Source organism: Alexandromys fortis, unplaced genomic scaffold (genome assembly GCF_014885135.2).
Source record: "Alexandromys fortis isolate MF-2015 unplaced genomic scaffold, M_Fortis_MF-2015_v1.1 scaffold_13, whole genome shotgun sequence".
In the NCBI taxonomy this organism is placed as follows: Eukaryota; Metazoa; Chordata; class Mammalia; order Rodentia; family Cricetidae; genus Alexandromys; species Alexandromys fortis.
Genome location: NW_026067908.1, coordinates 5181942 through 5196722, shown reverse-complemented (window position 1 = coordinate 5196722; position 14781 = coordinate 5181942). Strand labels below are relative to the sequence as shown.

Sequence of the window (14781 nt, the reverse complement as noted above, 5' to 3'; positions counted from 1 at the left end):
GGGGGCAAGATGCTGTCTCCACAATTCCTCAGACTGTATGGTCTCTCTATAAAACTTCAGACTGAATCCTGAGCTCCTGTCTCCTGTGTTATAGTCCTCTCTCTGCCCAGCCATATCACTCCTGTCTCCACCTCCCTAGTGCTGGGTTAAAGGTGTGTGCCACCACTGCCTGGCCTCTATGGCTAACTAGTGTGGCTAGCTCCATGTTCTGATCTTCAGGCAAGCTTTATTTGTTAAAGCACAAAAACAATATCATGCGTGTGTGTGTGTGTGTGTGTGTGTGTGTGTGTGTGTGTGTGTGTGTAGGCCAGAGGTCAAGGTCAGCTTCCTGTGTTGTTCCTCAGGCTCCTTCCATATTGCTTCTCTCTCTGGCCTGGAGCTCACAGAGTGGGCTAGGCTCACTGGCCAGGAAGCCCCAGAGATCACCCCATCTCCACATGCCCACCGCCGGGATTATGAATTCCTACCTGTGCTCAGCTTTTTCACCTGAGTTTGGGATTGTCTTTTGTCTTCACAGTTGCCTGGCAAGCACTTTGCTGTCCATGGCAATCTTTCTTCTTCATGGAAGCCGTTGTTTCACGTACTCCCGTGAGTCTCACACTCACTGTCTAAGGATGACTTTGAACTTTGTATTCTCCTGCCTCAGTTTCTTGAGTGCTGGGATTGCAGGCATGTGCCACTGTGCTATGATTTTGGGGTGCTGTTGATCAAACCTAGGGCTTAGTGCACGTTAGGGAAACAGTCTACTAACTCAGCCACACCCCATTCAGTGGTTATCTTTTTATAGCATAATATTTACATCTTCACCCCATGACAGGATGTTGTGTTGTGTTTTTATCCTTATTTTACACCTGAAGAGATAGAGGCTCAAGAGGATTAAGTCACTGCACTTAACAAGTGTTATAGCTCAAGTTAAATACAAAACACACTTTTCTTAGCAATAAAATCCATTAAAAAAAGATTTCAGGGGCTGGAGAGATGCCTCAGTGGTTAAGAACATTGACTGTTCTTCCAGAGGACCTGAGTTCAATTCCCAGCAACCACATGGTGGCTCACAAACATCTGTAATGAGATCTGATGCCCTCTTCTGGTCTGCAGGCATACATGGAGGCAGAATGTTGTATACATAATAAATAAATAAAATCTTTCAAAAAAGATTTCAGTGAATTACTGAGTATTAAAAAGAGGGCTGCAGAATCCTTTGCTTTCACTTTTTAGAAAGGTGGCATTCTGAAAAAAATGGATTGAAAAAAAATCACATTTCAGTTATTTCTGAATGTGTAATATCCTTACTCACTCCCAAGACTAGTATAGCTTTATTTTAAAAAAAAGGAAAGAAAAAGGAAAAAGAAAGGAAGGCAGAGAGATGGCTCAGAGGTTAAGAGCACTGGCTGCTACCCGGAGTTCCTGAGTTCAATTCCCAGCAACCACATGGAGACTCACAACCATCTGTAATGAGATCTTCTGGAACGCAGGCCGAACATTATATACAATAATAAACAAATAAATCTTTAAAAAAAAAGAAAGAAAGAAAAAGAAAAGAATAAGGAGAAAAAGAAAAAAGGACTACAGTTCTCAGCATGCTTCACGTTACATCTCGAGCCTATACTTTGGAACTCCAAGTTCCAGAATGCAACGCTCCTCCCTTTGCGTTGCAGGGGTTGTGGAGACTACAGTTCCCAGAATGCAGCATCGCCGTCCCTTGCTTTTGTCGCCCCGATGGACTCTGCTTCATAAGGACGTTTTGAACTCCAGAGTACGGTTCCTCGAGTCACAACCCCCCGGGGGACATGTGACTAAAAGACAGTTCTGGCCGGTCGAGCCTATTCAGAAGACGCCGCGGAGAGATGGTCTGGCGGCTGTGGAGGGCTCTGCTCAGGCAGTGTTTCGGGCAGCCCCAGCTGGGTCCTCGCGGGGCCTTCCTGTCTTTGAACACTGGTGGCGGGCGTGCACTCAGTCCCCAGCACGCTTGAGAGCAGGGGCCGCCATCTCCATGGCCACGGCTCCGAGTGGGCCCTGCGTCGGCGGGGCGCGGGACATCCTTTGGCGCGTGAGTTAGCGCGCGGCGACGCTCACTGCCTCCCTGTGGCTGGGCGGGCAGGCAGGCTCTGGCCGTGTGGCGCGCCTGGCTGGAAGTGGCCTGTCTTCGGGATTGGGCGCAAGGCTGTGGGGGTGTCTTCAGTGGAAGTTAGGTTTGGGGTGTATATCTGGAGTCCGAAGGTCAGCGCGGGTGGGATGAGTCGAATGGGAATTTGGACAGGGTTGGAAAGATGTATTGCAAAATGTTAGTGATTCTAGCTGCTGCATAATAAATGCCTTGATTCCCGGGGTTGCGAAATGGGAGTTTGTGCCCCGTGCAAAAACAATGTGGTGTGGCCTTAGCCGACTGTGGGGATGGGAAGAACCCAACCGAGCATATATTCTTGGTTTAAGACTGTCCCTGCATCGGTTCTGTGTATGGGCGGAAAGAGAATAGTATTATTCTTTTCCAATAGTGTTTCTTCTTTTTTTAAATATCGGATGAACTACAATCTGATAGTGTTTCTACCTGGATGTACTGTAATCTATCCCAGGCTAAAAATAAAAGGATATTTGGGTCTGTTTGTTAACCACTTGTATCACCAGTCACACTAAATGCTGTAGAATTTATTCCCGTGTTTTCTTTTTCCGTGGACATGTGTGTGTTAGTGAGCACGTGTGTGCACCCAGAAAACCAGAAAGAAAAAAAAAAAAAGATGATTTCACCCTCACCTTAAATGCACTTGGTGTTACCCTTGACTCTGTCCCTGACAGTCCACGGTTCGGTAGTGGTAGGTGACATTACAGAGAGTGAACTATGATTTGGATATAAATAGTAGTGGTTAACGTTAGTAGCCTATATGAAAAGGCAGGCTTTGCATAGCTAATTAATGTAACGGACTTCTTGATTGAGGAGTTGTGTTCAATTGTAGGTTTTGGGTTGGAGGATAGTTAGAAGTATCATTTGGTCGGTGTTGCTTCTGCCAGTCTGTACCACAGCCTTTATAATCTTCAGCAGCGTCGATGTGTTCCATCCTATACAGTGGCTGTCAGGTAAGCGGGGAACTCTGGTTACTGCCTGTATATTGTTGATCCATCAAGACATTCACTTTTAGATAAGGTAAAGGCACGCCCTGCATAACATAAACTGCATTTTGTTATATAAAAATCAGTAAATGTGTCAGATTTTGTATGATGATCAAACAAAGCTCAGTAGAAGACTACATAAATAGCTAGGTATGGTAGTGTACACCTGTAGGCCCAGTGTCACTGGGGAGGCAGAGGCGGGGTGATATAAATTCAAGGCCAGCCTGGGACATATAGTGAGAAAAAGAAAAAGACTACACACAATTAAAGACTTGTCCTTTGTCTTTTCCTTTAAAAAGATGTATTTTTATTTTTTATGTATATAAGTATTTTACTTGCATGTATCTGTGTTCATCACATGCGCGCCTATGGATCTCCTGAAGCTGGAGTAGCAGATGGTTGTGAGCCACCATGTGGATTCTGGGAACTGAACCCAGGTCCTTTGGCAGAACAGCAAGTGCTCTTAACTGCTGAGCTCTCTCCAGCCCCATTCCCCCTTCCTTAATTTTTGCTTGTCTTTTCTTTTTACAGATTTATTCATTTTTTTTTTTATCTTTTAGAGAAAGAGTGCTGTCCCTGTCACCTATTTAAAACTGTAGATAGAAACTGTCACCTATAGTCTTAAAAAAATGTCCAAACAAGCTGGTTAGTGGCACATTCTTTGTTTGTTTTGTTTTTTTTTTTTTTTTTTTGGGACGAGATTTCTCTGTGTAGCTATAGCTTTGGAGTCTGTCCTGGAACTAGCTCTTGTAGACCAGGCTGGCCTCCAACTCATAGAGATCCACCTGCCTCTGCCTCCTGAGTGATGGGCTTAAAGGTGTGTGCCCCCACTGCCTGGCTTAGTGGCACATTCTTATAACTCAATTCTTAGGAGGCTGTAGCAGGAGGCACTGAGTTCGAGGTCAGCCTGGGATTCATATGGAGAAACTATTTCAGAAGCAGTGAGTGACAAAACAGAAGCTATATAAATATTGAAGGAATACTGCCTTCTTATTGTGGCCAACAAAGATAGAGAGTCCCAAAATAAAGAATGAGACGTAGGGGGAAAGGTAGAAGCAGGCTGAAATGTTCGTTGGGGTCTTTGGATATAAAATGAAATTAGGACATTCAGGAGCCGGAAAGATGGCTGAGAGGATAAAGTGCTTGCTGCTCAAGCATGAGGACCTGAATTTAGATGCCCAGCACACACAGAAAGCCAGGTGTGTGTCATGCATCATAACCCCAGCGTTGTGGTGGAGCTCACTGGCCAGCCTAGCCAGCTGCGGAGCTCTGGGTTCAGTGAAGAGAGGTTCAGGTCAAAACATAGGATGTCACCCTCTGGCCTTCAGGTGTGCACACATGAGCAAGCATGCCCACACAAAAATAAGTTAAAGCAGTCAGTGAGTTCATTGAAATGTAGTTATTGACTTATATCAGTCGTAGCCATTACTGTGTGCCAGACCCTAAATACCTTACGTTTGTTATCTCTTTCCTATATTGCTGCTTAATGAGGTGGTGTTGTATGTGCTTTGTGAATTCAAAACTAAGGTTCAGGCTAACATGATCTGTTCAACACCCAGCTAGCAAATGACTGAAGTCTCTGACTTCAAATTTGTTTGCTTGCTGTGTGACATAATAGACAGTTTTCAAAAATATTTAATTTGGGCAGTGATAGCACACACTTTTAATCCCAGCACTCAGGAGGCAGAGGCAGGCAGATCTCTGCATTCGAGGCCAGTCTGGTCTACAAAGTGAGTTCTAGGACAGCCAGAGCTGTTACATAGAGAAACCTTGCCTTGAAAAACAAAACAAAACAAAACAAAAAAGTTAAAAGACATAAATATTGTCAGACTAGGTTGTGAAATCTTGAAAGTATTCTCTAATATTAAAAAACACAAATTCATAAATTACTTTGGGATTTTTTTTTTTCCAGAATATGTTCCTTTCTTTTTCTTCTCTTCTAAGAAACTGCCAGCCATCAAGGAGTTAGAATTTTGTGTTGTTTGGCCTTTGGAAGTATTGCTATTAATCGGTAGAGCATGCTTTTGTTGATGTGTGTCAGCCTTTGCTAAGGCACACCGGACTGACGAAACTAACCCATGAGCTAGTGCATGGCAGCTGATTAATTGTGGAGGCCTAAGAAATGCTGCAGTTAATCTTGGTCTCTGAATTCTACTTTGAAAAATAATTGCTTTCATTATTAAGTGAGTCTGCTCAGCAAACATGTCCCATGTCTCTTTCTTTTGTTCATATTTTTAGACAGTAACATGCATAGTTTGAACTTGGAAGCATGTTGGTTGCTGGGTTACTCTGAAATGCAAGTGTTTTGGTTTTCACGGGGACATCGCTGGTCTTTGTTATTTAGCCCTTTAGATGACTTTTAAATTACACTGTTCCCATGTTACTTTGACTTTAGCTGTAGGCACTAATTGCATTTACTAAGTAGAGTTTAAAAATTCTGTTTATGTTTTGAAAAGAAACTTGGTATGTTGCTGTGTAGTTCTTCGTGGTGTAATGGTTGCATATGGTTGTATTTTCTCTGTTACTGACATCTGTGTTATTTAAAAGAAATTCTAATACCATTTTTTTCCAGTACCCAGAACAAAGTCTAAATAACTCCCTTTGGAGTTTTTGTGTCCTATTGGACATGTCAGCAGTGTACAAATAAATGCTTAAAAAAAACAAAAAACAAAAAAAAAGGCAGACTTTTAATGTTAAGACTACAGTTGGGGATTCTGCTGAGATGGCTCAGTGGTGAAGGGTGCTTGCTGTGTAATCATGGGGACCAGGGTGGTGTCTCATAGGTGCCTGTAACCCCAGCTCTGAGGGATTCATGCTCTTTGTCCTGTGCTATGTGCACAGGTACACAAGCATCACAGGTACACATACGTTCACACAGACTTCTGCACACACAAAGTTAAAAGCACTGGTTGTACTTTGAGCTCTTGTATTGCCGTGTACTGACAGCACTAAATCATTTCTTGTCTTCTAGATTCGTTCAATGACTTATGTGGTTCCCGTGTCATCTTCTATCTCCTGCTGCTGTCAGTGGTAATTATAATAATAAGTATTTTCAATGTGGAGTTCTATACAGGTAGGTTTCTGAATTTTAATATTTTTAAAAGTTTGAACATCAGGGGTATGGCATGTGCTTGCAGTCCTAGCGCTAAGGAGGTTTGAAGGAGGGTTACTACAAGTTTGAGGCCAGCTGTAGCCATGTGCTGGGTTAGACAGTTGTCTAGGTTAGATGCCAAGACATTGTCTCAAAACAAAACAAAAATAATTTATTCTACCCAGGGCAGAAGTTTAACAATGTGTTCCTAGTCATGTCCTGTTATTTCTTCAGTGTGACACTTACTATTATCTTGGTGTTTCTCTTTTGAAATTACATTTAGGGCTTTTATGAGAGACATTGTGTGAGTCTGCTTACAGAAGTTGGGTATAGACACTGTGCAGTCATAAAGACAGAGTGGAGTAGTGGCACCAGGGGCCACAGGCCATAGGTCATTGGCCACTGGGTAAGGTTTGTTGGGAGGATGGAAGGGTCAGGAGGTGGTGCTGGACTGCTTGCCAGCAGAGTGAGTGTCCTCATGTCTCAAAACTGGGTATTTATAAAGGATTTATTTATTTATTTTTTTATAAAGGATTTAAATCATCGATTTTACTTTTAACCACATTGAAAAAAATAGATGTAACCCTTTTAATAGTTCACAGTTAGTCTTAAAGCTCTGAGTTAGCAAATGAATTATGAAATAATTTATGGGGTACAGAACCAAATCTGGGCTGAACTCAAATTTGTAATCCTCCTGCCTCAGCCTCCTGGATACTAGGATTACAAGCTTATATCACTGGCTTTGTGAGGTTCTTCTTCCACCCCCCACCCCCACCAAATAACAAAGTCTGTAGTTTTATAATATTTAACTAAAAAAAAAAAAAATGGGCTTTGCATTGGTAGAATCCTGGATTCCGGAGCATTTTTTACTCAGTTTATTCCTTTCTTACCTTTTTAGACTCCTGAATTTGTCACTTAAGGTTATTCAGATTATTTATTTATTTGTTTGTTTGTTTTCCATGACATCTTTTTTCTCCTTTTAGCTTTTAGTATTAAAAAGAAAGTTCTATATTTAAAAAAAGCAGTATGTAAAATTTGAAGTCCTGACTGGATGTTGCACCATACTGTTTTTCTTTGCTTTCGTAGTGTTTCTTGCTGACTGGGTCTCTGTCCATTCTAATCCTGTTCAGAGCTCCCTGGCAGATGGGCCATGTTCTCACACTCTCTCCTGTGCTCCTGGGTCATCTTCTGTATGTAGGTGGGCCAGGTGAGGGCGCTCAAGTTAGTATTTTTATTTTATTTTATTTATTTTTTGCTGTTTTTTGACACCAGGATTCTCTGTGTAGCCCTGGCTGTCCTGGAACTTGCTCTGTACACTAGGCTGGCTATAAACTTAGAGATCTGCCTGCCTGTGCTGGGTCAAAGGTGTGCACCATGTTTTCAAGGCCTCACTGGTCGTGTTGGCACGTGCTGTAGGAGTAGGCTTATGCTTGTACTGTGTGTTAAGCATCATGTGCTCCCGGTACACTGGGCAGGTACGACAGAGTCCAGGGTGCCGTCTTTGACCCAGTGTGGGAGCGGCCTAGAGGAGCCAATGGCTGGACCAGACTTTGAAGGAGGAGTTGTATTAAGCAGATGACGAAGAGGAAGAATGATTTTCTAGGGAGAAGATGGAACTTGAAAGAGTGTTGAGTGTCATGGCAGGGTTTGTCACAGTAGGAAGTCGGTCACATAGTTGGCCCTGGGCAGTTTTAGTGGGGAGAGGAGATGATGGCAGCTCCCTCCCATTACAGCACCTGCAGCACCTCTTTTCTTCGTGTCTGTGTCAGGCAGCCTAGACATTCCCACAGTTGTCCTCCAGGGCACTTCAGAGAACTTCTTGAAATATCCATATAGAAGCTCGTCAGCAGGCTTAGTGGGGAAAGGAGAGGGCTGGTTCTAACCTCTACATAGACCCCTTGCAAATAAATAATTTGTAATAACTATAAGCATTTGATATTCATTATTGTGATTTTTGTCTTTGTGGCTTATTTTTCAGAGATGAACTCTATAGTGAGTTTCAGATGCTGAAATAAAGGCAGTTTGGAGCTATCTTCTAAATTATTTATTTTATAGCACTTAGGAAAATGTCAGAATTAGCATTATATTAGTTACTTGGGAATATTAATTTAAAGAAGTGAAAAGGCCATATGTATGGGTACACATCAGTAATCAGGAGACAGGCAAGGGTGGATATCAGTAGTTCAGATACATCCTCCACTCTTACAGGTGGTGTGAAGCCAATCTGGGCAACACGAGACCCCCGTCTATAAAACAACAACAAAAACAAGAAAAATAGAAAATGTTAATTATGTCCCTTTAAGTCCTCATCTCTAGATTCCCTGGTTTTTCTTGTATGTGTGCCTCTTTTTATTTCAATTTTTTAAAAGCTAGAGTTGTTAGCATAAGAGCTTCCTGTACTGGATTTTCATTGGTTGGGTGTTCGCAGTGAGAGGGAAGTGAAGCTCCTCCAGCTTCAGGTTGCGGTTACAAAGCCACGGTGCTGTGCTTTCTCTGCAGTTGTGCCCACCATCCCCGGCTCCCGACTGGCCCTGATAGGGAGGATCCTTCACCCTCAGCAGCTCATGCACTCCTTCATCCATGCTGCCATGGGAATGGTGGTGGCGTGGTGTGCGGCCATCATCACCAAGGGCCAGTACAGTTTTCTCGTGGTTCCCTGTACTGTGACTAAGAGGTATAGTAAGTGTTTTTTCTTCTTTCTAGGAACCGTGTTTGCTTACCAAGTCAAAGGAGCCCTGTGGAGATCAGTAGTATAACGCTCTGCCTTCTAGGCTCTCACAGAAGTTCCTGTTTCTGTGGATGAAGTGTTAGTGATAGTTTATGTTTCGGGAAATTAGCGAATTTTAAAGACATTCATATGTGGAAGGGGCTGTGAGGTGCTGTGGGGTCTCTGGGAGTGATTCAGGGGCAGTGTCAGCTGCTTGAGCATTGCGAATGATAGCCATGGATGCAGATAGAGATATAATGGGAGAAGGTCCAGTGTGGTGCTCCCTGATTTCGTATCTTCCTGGGAACTTTAAGGACACCGTCCAGAGGCCCAGAGAGGGATGCCCAGTTAGAGCCATGAGAAGCCCAGAGCTCCAACACCTCCACTAGGTGCATGCAGATGAAGTCAACTTGCCTTGGAAGCAACATGACTGTTGTGCACATTCTTACCTCAGATTTCCAAGGAAACAGCAATAGTCAGGATCTCGTGCGTCAAGGGAAAATGCTTTGTTAATCTTTTGCTTCTGTTTACCTAAAGTGAGTCATTTTGTTAGAATTGAGGCATTTCTTAAGTAATTAACTTGGAATCTTGCCTTCTGGCAAGTAGCCTTAAAACAATAATGTATTTTTGACTGTTGAATTAATAGCTTAACTTTTCCCCTCAGCTTAGATAGCCCTGCTGCCCAAACCTGCATGAATGAACAGCACCTGTTTTTCCTCCTGGCTGGAGCATTCATGGGCTATAGCTACAGTCTTCTGTATTTCATTAACAACATGAATTATCTCCCGTTTCCCATTATACAGGTAAGATATAATTTGAGCATTTCCTTACCTATTGTACTAATATGTCTATACATATTGCCAACTTTATATGATTAACTCAAGATTTGATCAGTAAAACTGGAATTTGTCAATAAAACTCTGTGGGTAAAACTGCCTGACTACGAGTTCAGATCCCATGGGAGTGCAGTAGCATAGGTGTCTGATCCCAGTTTGCTTGGAGGACTCCCGAAGCTCAGAGGTCAGCTACACTGGAGTGCAGGGTGAGCAGTACAGCACACAGGTGGATGGGCCTCTGCCTCCACAAATACCCGTTCCCACCCAGATTTGTCTGTCTTCTCTCCGTCTCTCTCTCTGTCTCTGTCTCTCTTACACACACACACTTTAGCACCAAAATCTTCAAAAGGCAGTTTGGAAGACCTTTGTGTCCGTGAGACTTGGGTGTGTTTTGAGAGCTCCAGCCACCCTTTCCTGCTGCCACTCTGAGCATGCTGCTCCTGCTCTTGCCTTTCCTGGTCGTGGTAACACTTGCTGTGGTCCAGTAGGCTGGAGGAGGATGACAACATTCATGGGAAGGGCGTGGGGTAGCCATCTGCTTAGGAATGTGCAAGTGATTTAAGACCCTTTTAGAATAAGGCATGGATGTGTAAATACAACTCTTTCATCTGGTTTGAGTGGTGTAGTAAGAATGCTTCAGTTAGGGTGTGAGTGTTGCACAAATGCATACATGTGTATGCTTGCTCACTTGCATGTGTTGAGGCTAAAGATTGAAGATGGATGTCTTCCTCAATTGATTTTCACTTTAGATTTCAAGACAAGATCCCCTACTTAATCCAGAATTTATTAACCTGGCAGAGTAGCTGTCCCTGAGCTCCAGGGACCCTCCTGTCTTGGCCTGTGTAATGGTAAGCCATTGTTGTTGAGTTGGTGATCAGAGCAGGGTGAACTGATAGGAAACAAGAGAAGACAGGCCCATTCCTTTTCCTCTCTGCCTCTAAAGAGTGGTGAGATACTTTAGTCATTTACTTGATATTGTCAGTGTTTTTACTTCTGATCTTAGTTATGGAGTGTAAAAATTAACTATTTAAACATTAGAATAGTTTGTCTTATTGCACAATTATTGTGGGTTTTTAAGTTCTAAATTACATTTTTATTTCTGTGTGTGTGTATACAGCTTGTACCATATGGGTCTCCTGTGGCCTAAAATGCAGATCATCAGGCTTGGCAGGAGGCGGCTTTATTCGCTGAATTATCTCATGGGCTTCCAGTTATAGTTTGTTTGGTTGAGGTGGTAGTACAGACATGTTCCTGTACCGTCTAGCTGCAACCCTCGCTCTTAATGATTGTGTTTCAGCCTCTGCCTCTGCTGGAGTGTCCATCCCAGAATGATACTGAATGTGTCCTTTACTTTTTTCTTGTTTTCCACAGCAATATAAATTTTTGCGCTTCAGAAGATCGCTCCTCTTACTAATTAAACATAGCTGTGTGGAATCCCTGTTTGTGGTCAGAAATTTCTGCATTGTGTATTATTTTTTTGGTAAGAATTTCTACCTTCTAATATAGTATATTATTAGCTCATAGTGTAGAAAATGTCAGTTGCAAAGTTACTCTTTAATGAATTAATATTTTTTATAGCTGTGCTTGATCAATTAAGGGAATTTTAAGGAAATGTGATATATACATGTAAAATATTCGTTAAACAGAGAAATCTCTTATGTTGTAAAACAACATAAGCTGTTCACTATCGTGTTCATCTCAGAAAACCAGATGCTGCACAAGGCAGCCAGGATGGAACAGTGGTTCTGAAGGCTGAAAGCTGGGGAAAGGGGAGGGGCTGTTAAGGGCGAAGTGTTCAGGCATGCATGCGGTGAGACAGTTCTAGAGATCTGTTGCACAGTGGTCAGTCAACAGCTCTGCTGCACGGCTAAAGATAGTAAACATGGCAGGGTCAGAGGACCGCTTGCAAGAGTTGGTTGTCTCCTGTCGTGTGGGTTCTGGTGCCGAGCTCTTCCCTGCTGAGCCACTCACCAGCTCAGAAGCAACACAGCTACACAGTTTGCTTTGTGTGAGTGAGAGACGGGCGAGTGACTGCTCACCTGTGGATCTGAGATGGGCTGATGGAATTGGTCACAGTTCATGGCGTGCATCTGTTAGCCACATGGATCGTGTACTGAAGAGTTGGAAGTGCTACATATAGTTCGTCACAGTTGTCTTGCCTCTTTGTTTTTAATAACCATGGTGACTAAGACTCGAATATCTTACAGTTGTACAGTGGAAGGACTTCCAGTGTTTAGGAATTAATTCTCTTTAACTCTCCATCTCTAATCAGACAGCCTAACATTTTAACTGAGGTCTCCTTGTGTACTTGAACCTCGTAGTCTAAAGCACGCTGAAGAGTTGTTACTCTGACTTCTCATGTTCCTGTCTTGGTGTTGTTCTCTGCAGGCCATATTCCCAAAGCTTGGATTAGCACCGCTATGGACCTTCACATAGATGAGTAAGCCACGTCTAATTTTATATCTCTTTCCTTTTAAATTTTGCTACTTTCTAGATGCTTTGTTTAGGTTTTTCCTTTAATTTTTTCTTTAAATTGAAATAAGAAACGGCAGAAAAGAGGTAGGTGCTTGGTGTAACAAGGTGCTGACTCATGCCCTGTCCTGTATGGAGGCTGGAAACTCCACACTACTGCTCACACCCCTGAGCAGCCACTGTGGGGTCAGGTGAAGGCTGAGCTTACCTTGACGCTGCCCCCTTCCTGGCTTCCCCACCAGTCTCTCCTGAGCTAGACGTCTCAGCTCCTCATACTTAAGTTTGGGTGTTTAGTGCCATATAGTGTGCCCCATTGGGCTTATCTGCTTCACTATAACCCCCTAAAGATGCTAGAAGTTACCTAATCTTTCCAATGTAGGCTTGAAAATTAAATCATTCATTTTCATAAAATTTCTGAGTCATGCACCCATATCAACACAGTGAGACTGCTGCCCATCATATCTATAATTTATTAAAAAATAAATGCATTTTTTAGCCAGGCAGTGATGGCGCACACCTTTAATCCCAGCACTTCAGAGGCAGAGGCAGGCAGATCTCTGTGAGTTCCAGGCCATCTTATTACACAGAGCAAGATTCATGAATTTACACACGCATACAGTTCTCATATAAAAAAAAGTGCATTTATTTTTCAGTGCATGTGGTTCCCATAGTTTAAGGATATAACCCATAGCTTTAATCCCAGCACTCTGGAGCAGAGGCAAGCACATCTCTATGAATTTGAGGCCAGTCTGGTCTACATAGTGAGTTTAAGGCCAGCCAAAGCTACATAGTGACATCTTGTCTCAAGATCCTAAAACCAAAAGAATACTCCTGTCCTTCTTTGTCCTAAGAAATAGCCATCCATTTTTTTGCTGCTGCTGTTAAGAATCTTTCATACCAAAGGAAAGTGGGCTTTCTGAGTTGTGTGGCCCATGTCTGTCTTTGTCATTTATTATATGTCATAAAATTTGCCCTGTTCATCTTGTCTATGATTTATTTAAAAAATAAATGGATTTATTTTTTTAAACTGGGCAGTGGTGGTGCTTGCCTTTAATCCCAGTTTTTCAGAGCAGAGGCAGGTGAATCTCTATGAGTTTGAGACCAGCCTGATATACAGAGCAAGTGTCAGGTCAGCCAGGGCTACAAAGAGAAATCCTGTCTCAAAAAAACACAAATAAGTAAATAAACAAATAAATGCAATTTTTTTCCTCATAGAATTTTTTTTAACATTTATTTATTTACTTAATGTGAGTATGTGTGCCCATCAGAGGCATCTTGTGGGAGTTCTGTCCTTCCACAATGTTCTCCTTTTACCATGTGGGGTCTGGGGATGAAACTTGGGTGTCAGACTTGGTAGTGATGCCTTTACCCACTGAGCCCTACCACCGGCTCTCTTAGAACTTTTAATGATATAACGATGGTTTAATCGTCAAATAAATATGGAAAAATGTTAAACACTAGTAATGTGTCATTCTTTCACTTTGCCTATGACACGACCGTAACTGAGCAAGGCATCAGCTGACGGAGCGCTGGCGTGCACTCTTTTAGTTACCTCACGCATGCTTTGCCCACAGCTGAAGGGTTCATCTGTGGAGGGAGGGGTGTACCTGCGACCCCAAGTCTATCGGGGCTGAGGCAGGAGGACCATGAGTTTGAGGTCAGACTGGGGTATACAGAGAGATCCTGTTTCAAATAAACAGACCGTAAAGGGTTTACCCTGTCGTTGCTGGATAGAATCAGCTTCCTCTCTGTGCGTCCTTTTGATTTTGATTATTTCACTGTGAGACTTGTATCATATGTGGAATTCACTAGGTTTGAGTTTAGAGAGTTGGGATTTTGACATATCTCGAAACTTTAGAGGTACTGTACATTTCAATTTTTAAAAAATAATTTTTAAAATTTTCTATTTTTTTTATAATTTATGTATGAGTGCTCTGCACACCAGAAGAGGGCATCAGATCCTATTGTAGATGGCTGTGAGCCACCACGTGGATGCTGGGACCTAAACTCAGGACCTTCTCTAGAAGAGCAGCCAGTATTAACCATTGAGCTATCTCTCCATCCCCAGATTTTAATTAGTTTTAAAAGTTCCTAGGTAAAATTTATTTGTCCTCTGCTTAGTTACTAGATGAGAAACCAAATGCACAGGCCATGTATTCGGTTAGCCTTCTGTGCAGCCTGAGTCAACTGGAAAGAGAAAAACAATATTTGATAGAAATTTAAGTTTTTGTTCTTTCACTCAAAAAAAAAACTTATAATATGGCCAATTGCCTAATATTCTTTCATGCAAGTCAGACCCTCCTCAGTCAGTATTTACTTAGAAGCTAAACATAATTCTGTCATGTATTGGCCTTCTGCACGAATACCAAGCACGGGGTGGTCAATCCTGTTGTAAGGTGATGAAATCTTGTGAGCGCCTGAAGAGCCTGAATGAAGACATTAGACTCTGTTCTATGGATAAGGAAAATGAAGATGAACATATGGTTATAGGTGGCGGTTTATCTAACAGCAGTGTGTAGGTTGTGGTCAGATTCAAATCCTGTTTTTGTACAATTGCTAGTTTTGTGATT

The 14781-nt window shown here is 42.5% G+C and overlaps 1 protein-coding gene across 5 annotated transcripts in view; it reads left to right on the top strand.

The window, feature by feature from the left end:
- The first annotated feature begins 1724 nt into the window (after nucleotides 1-1724).
- Ndc1 (NDC1 transmembrane nucleoporin) overlaps nucleotides 1725-14781 on the top strand; it is a 64359-nt gene continuing 51302 nt past the window's right edge. Inside the window, exons 1-8 of one of the 5 annotated variants that reach the window (XM_050136223.1) lie at nucleotides 2032-2050; nucleotides 2952-3072; nucleotides 6077-6178; nucleotides 7327-7403; nucleotides 8696-8870; nucleotides 9568-9706; nucleotides 11111-11219; nucleotides 12128-12179. In XM_050136223.1, coding sequence (XP_049992180.1) covers nucleotides 6093-6178; nucleotides 7327-7403; nucleotides 8696-8870; nucleotides 9568-9706; nucleotides 11111-11219; nucleotides 12128-12179 — 638 coding nt within the window. In that variant the 5' untranslated portion in view covers nucleotides 2032-2050; nucleotides 2952-3072; nucleotides 6077-6092. Of the gene's footprint in view, nucleotides 2051-2201; nucleotides 2221-2951; nucleotides 3073-6076; nucleotides 6179-7326; nucleotides 7404-8695; nucleotides 8871-9567; nucleotides 9707-11110; nucleotides 11220-12127; nucleotides 12180-14781 lie in introns of those variants that run through there. The other 4 variants (XM_050136222.1, XM_050136219.1, XM_050136218.1 and 1 more) reach the window with 4 other exon arrangements.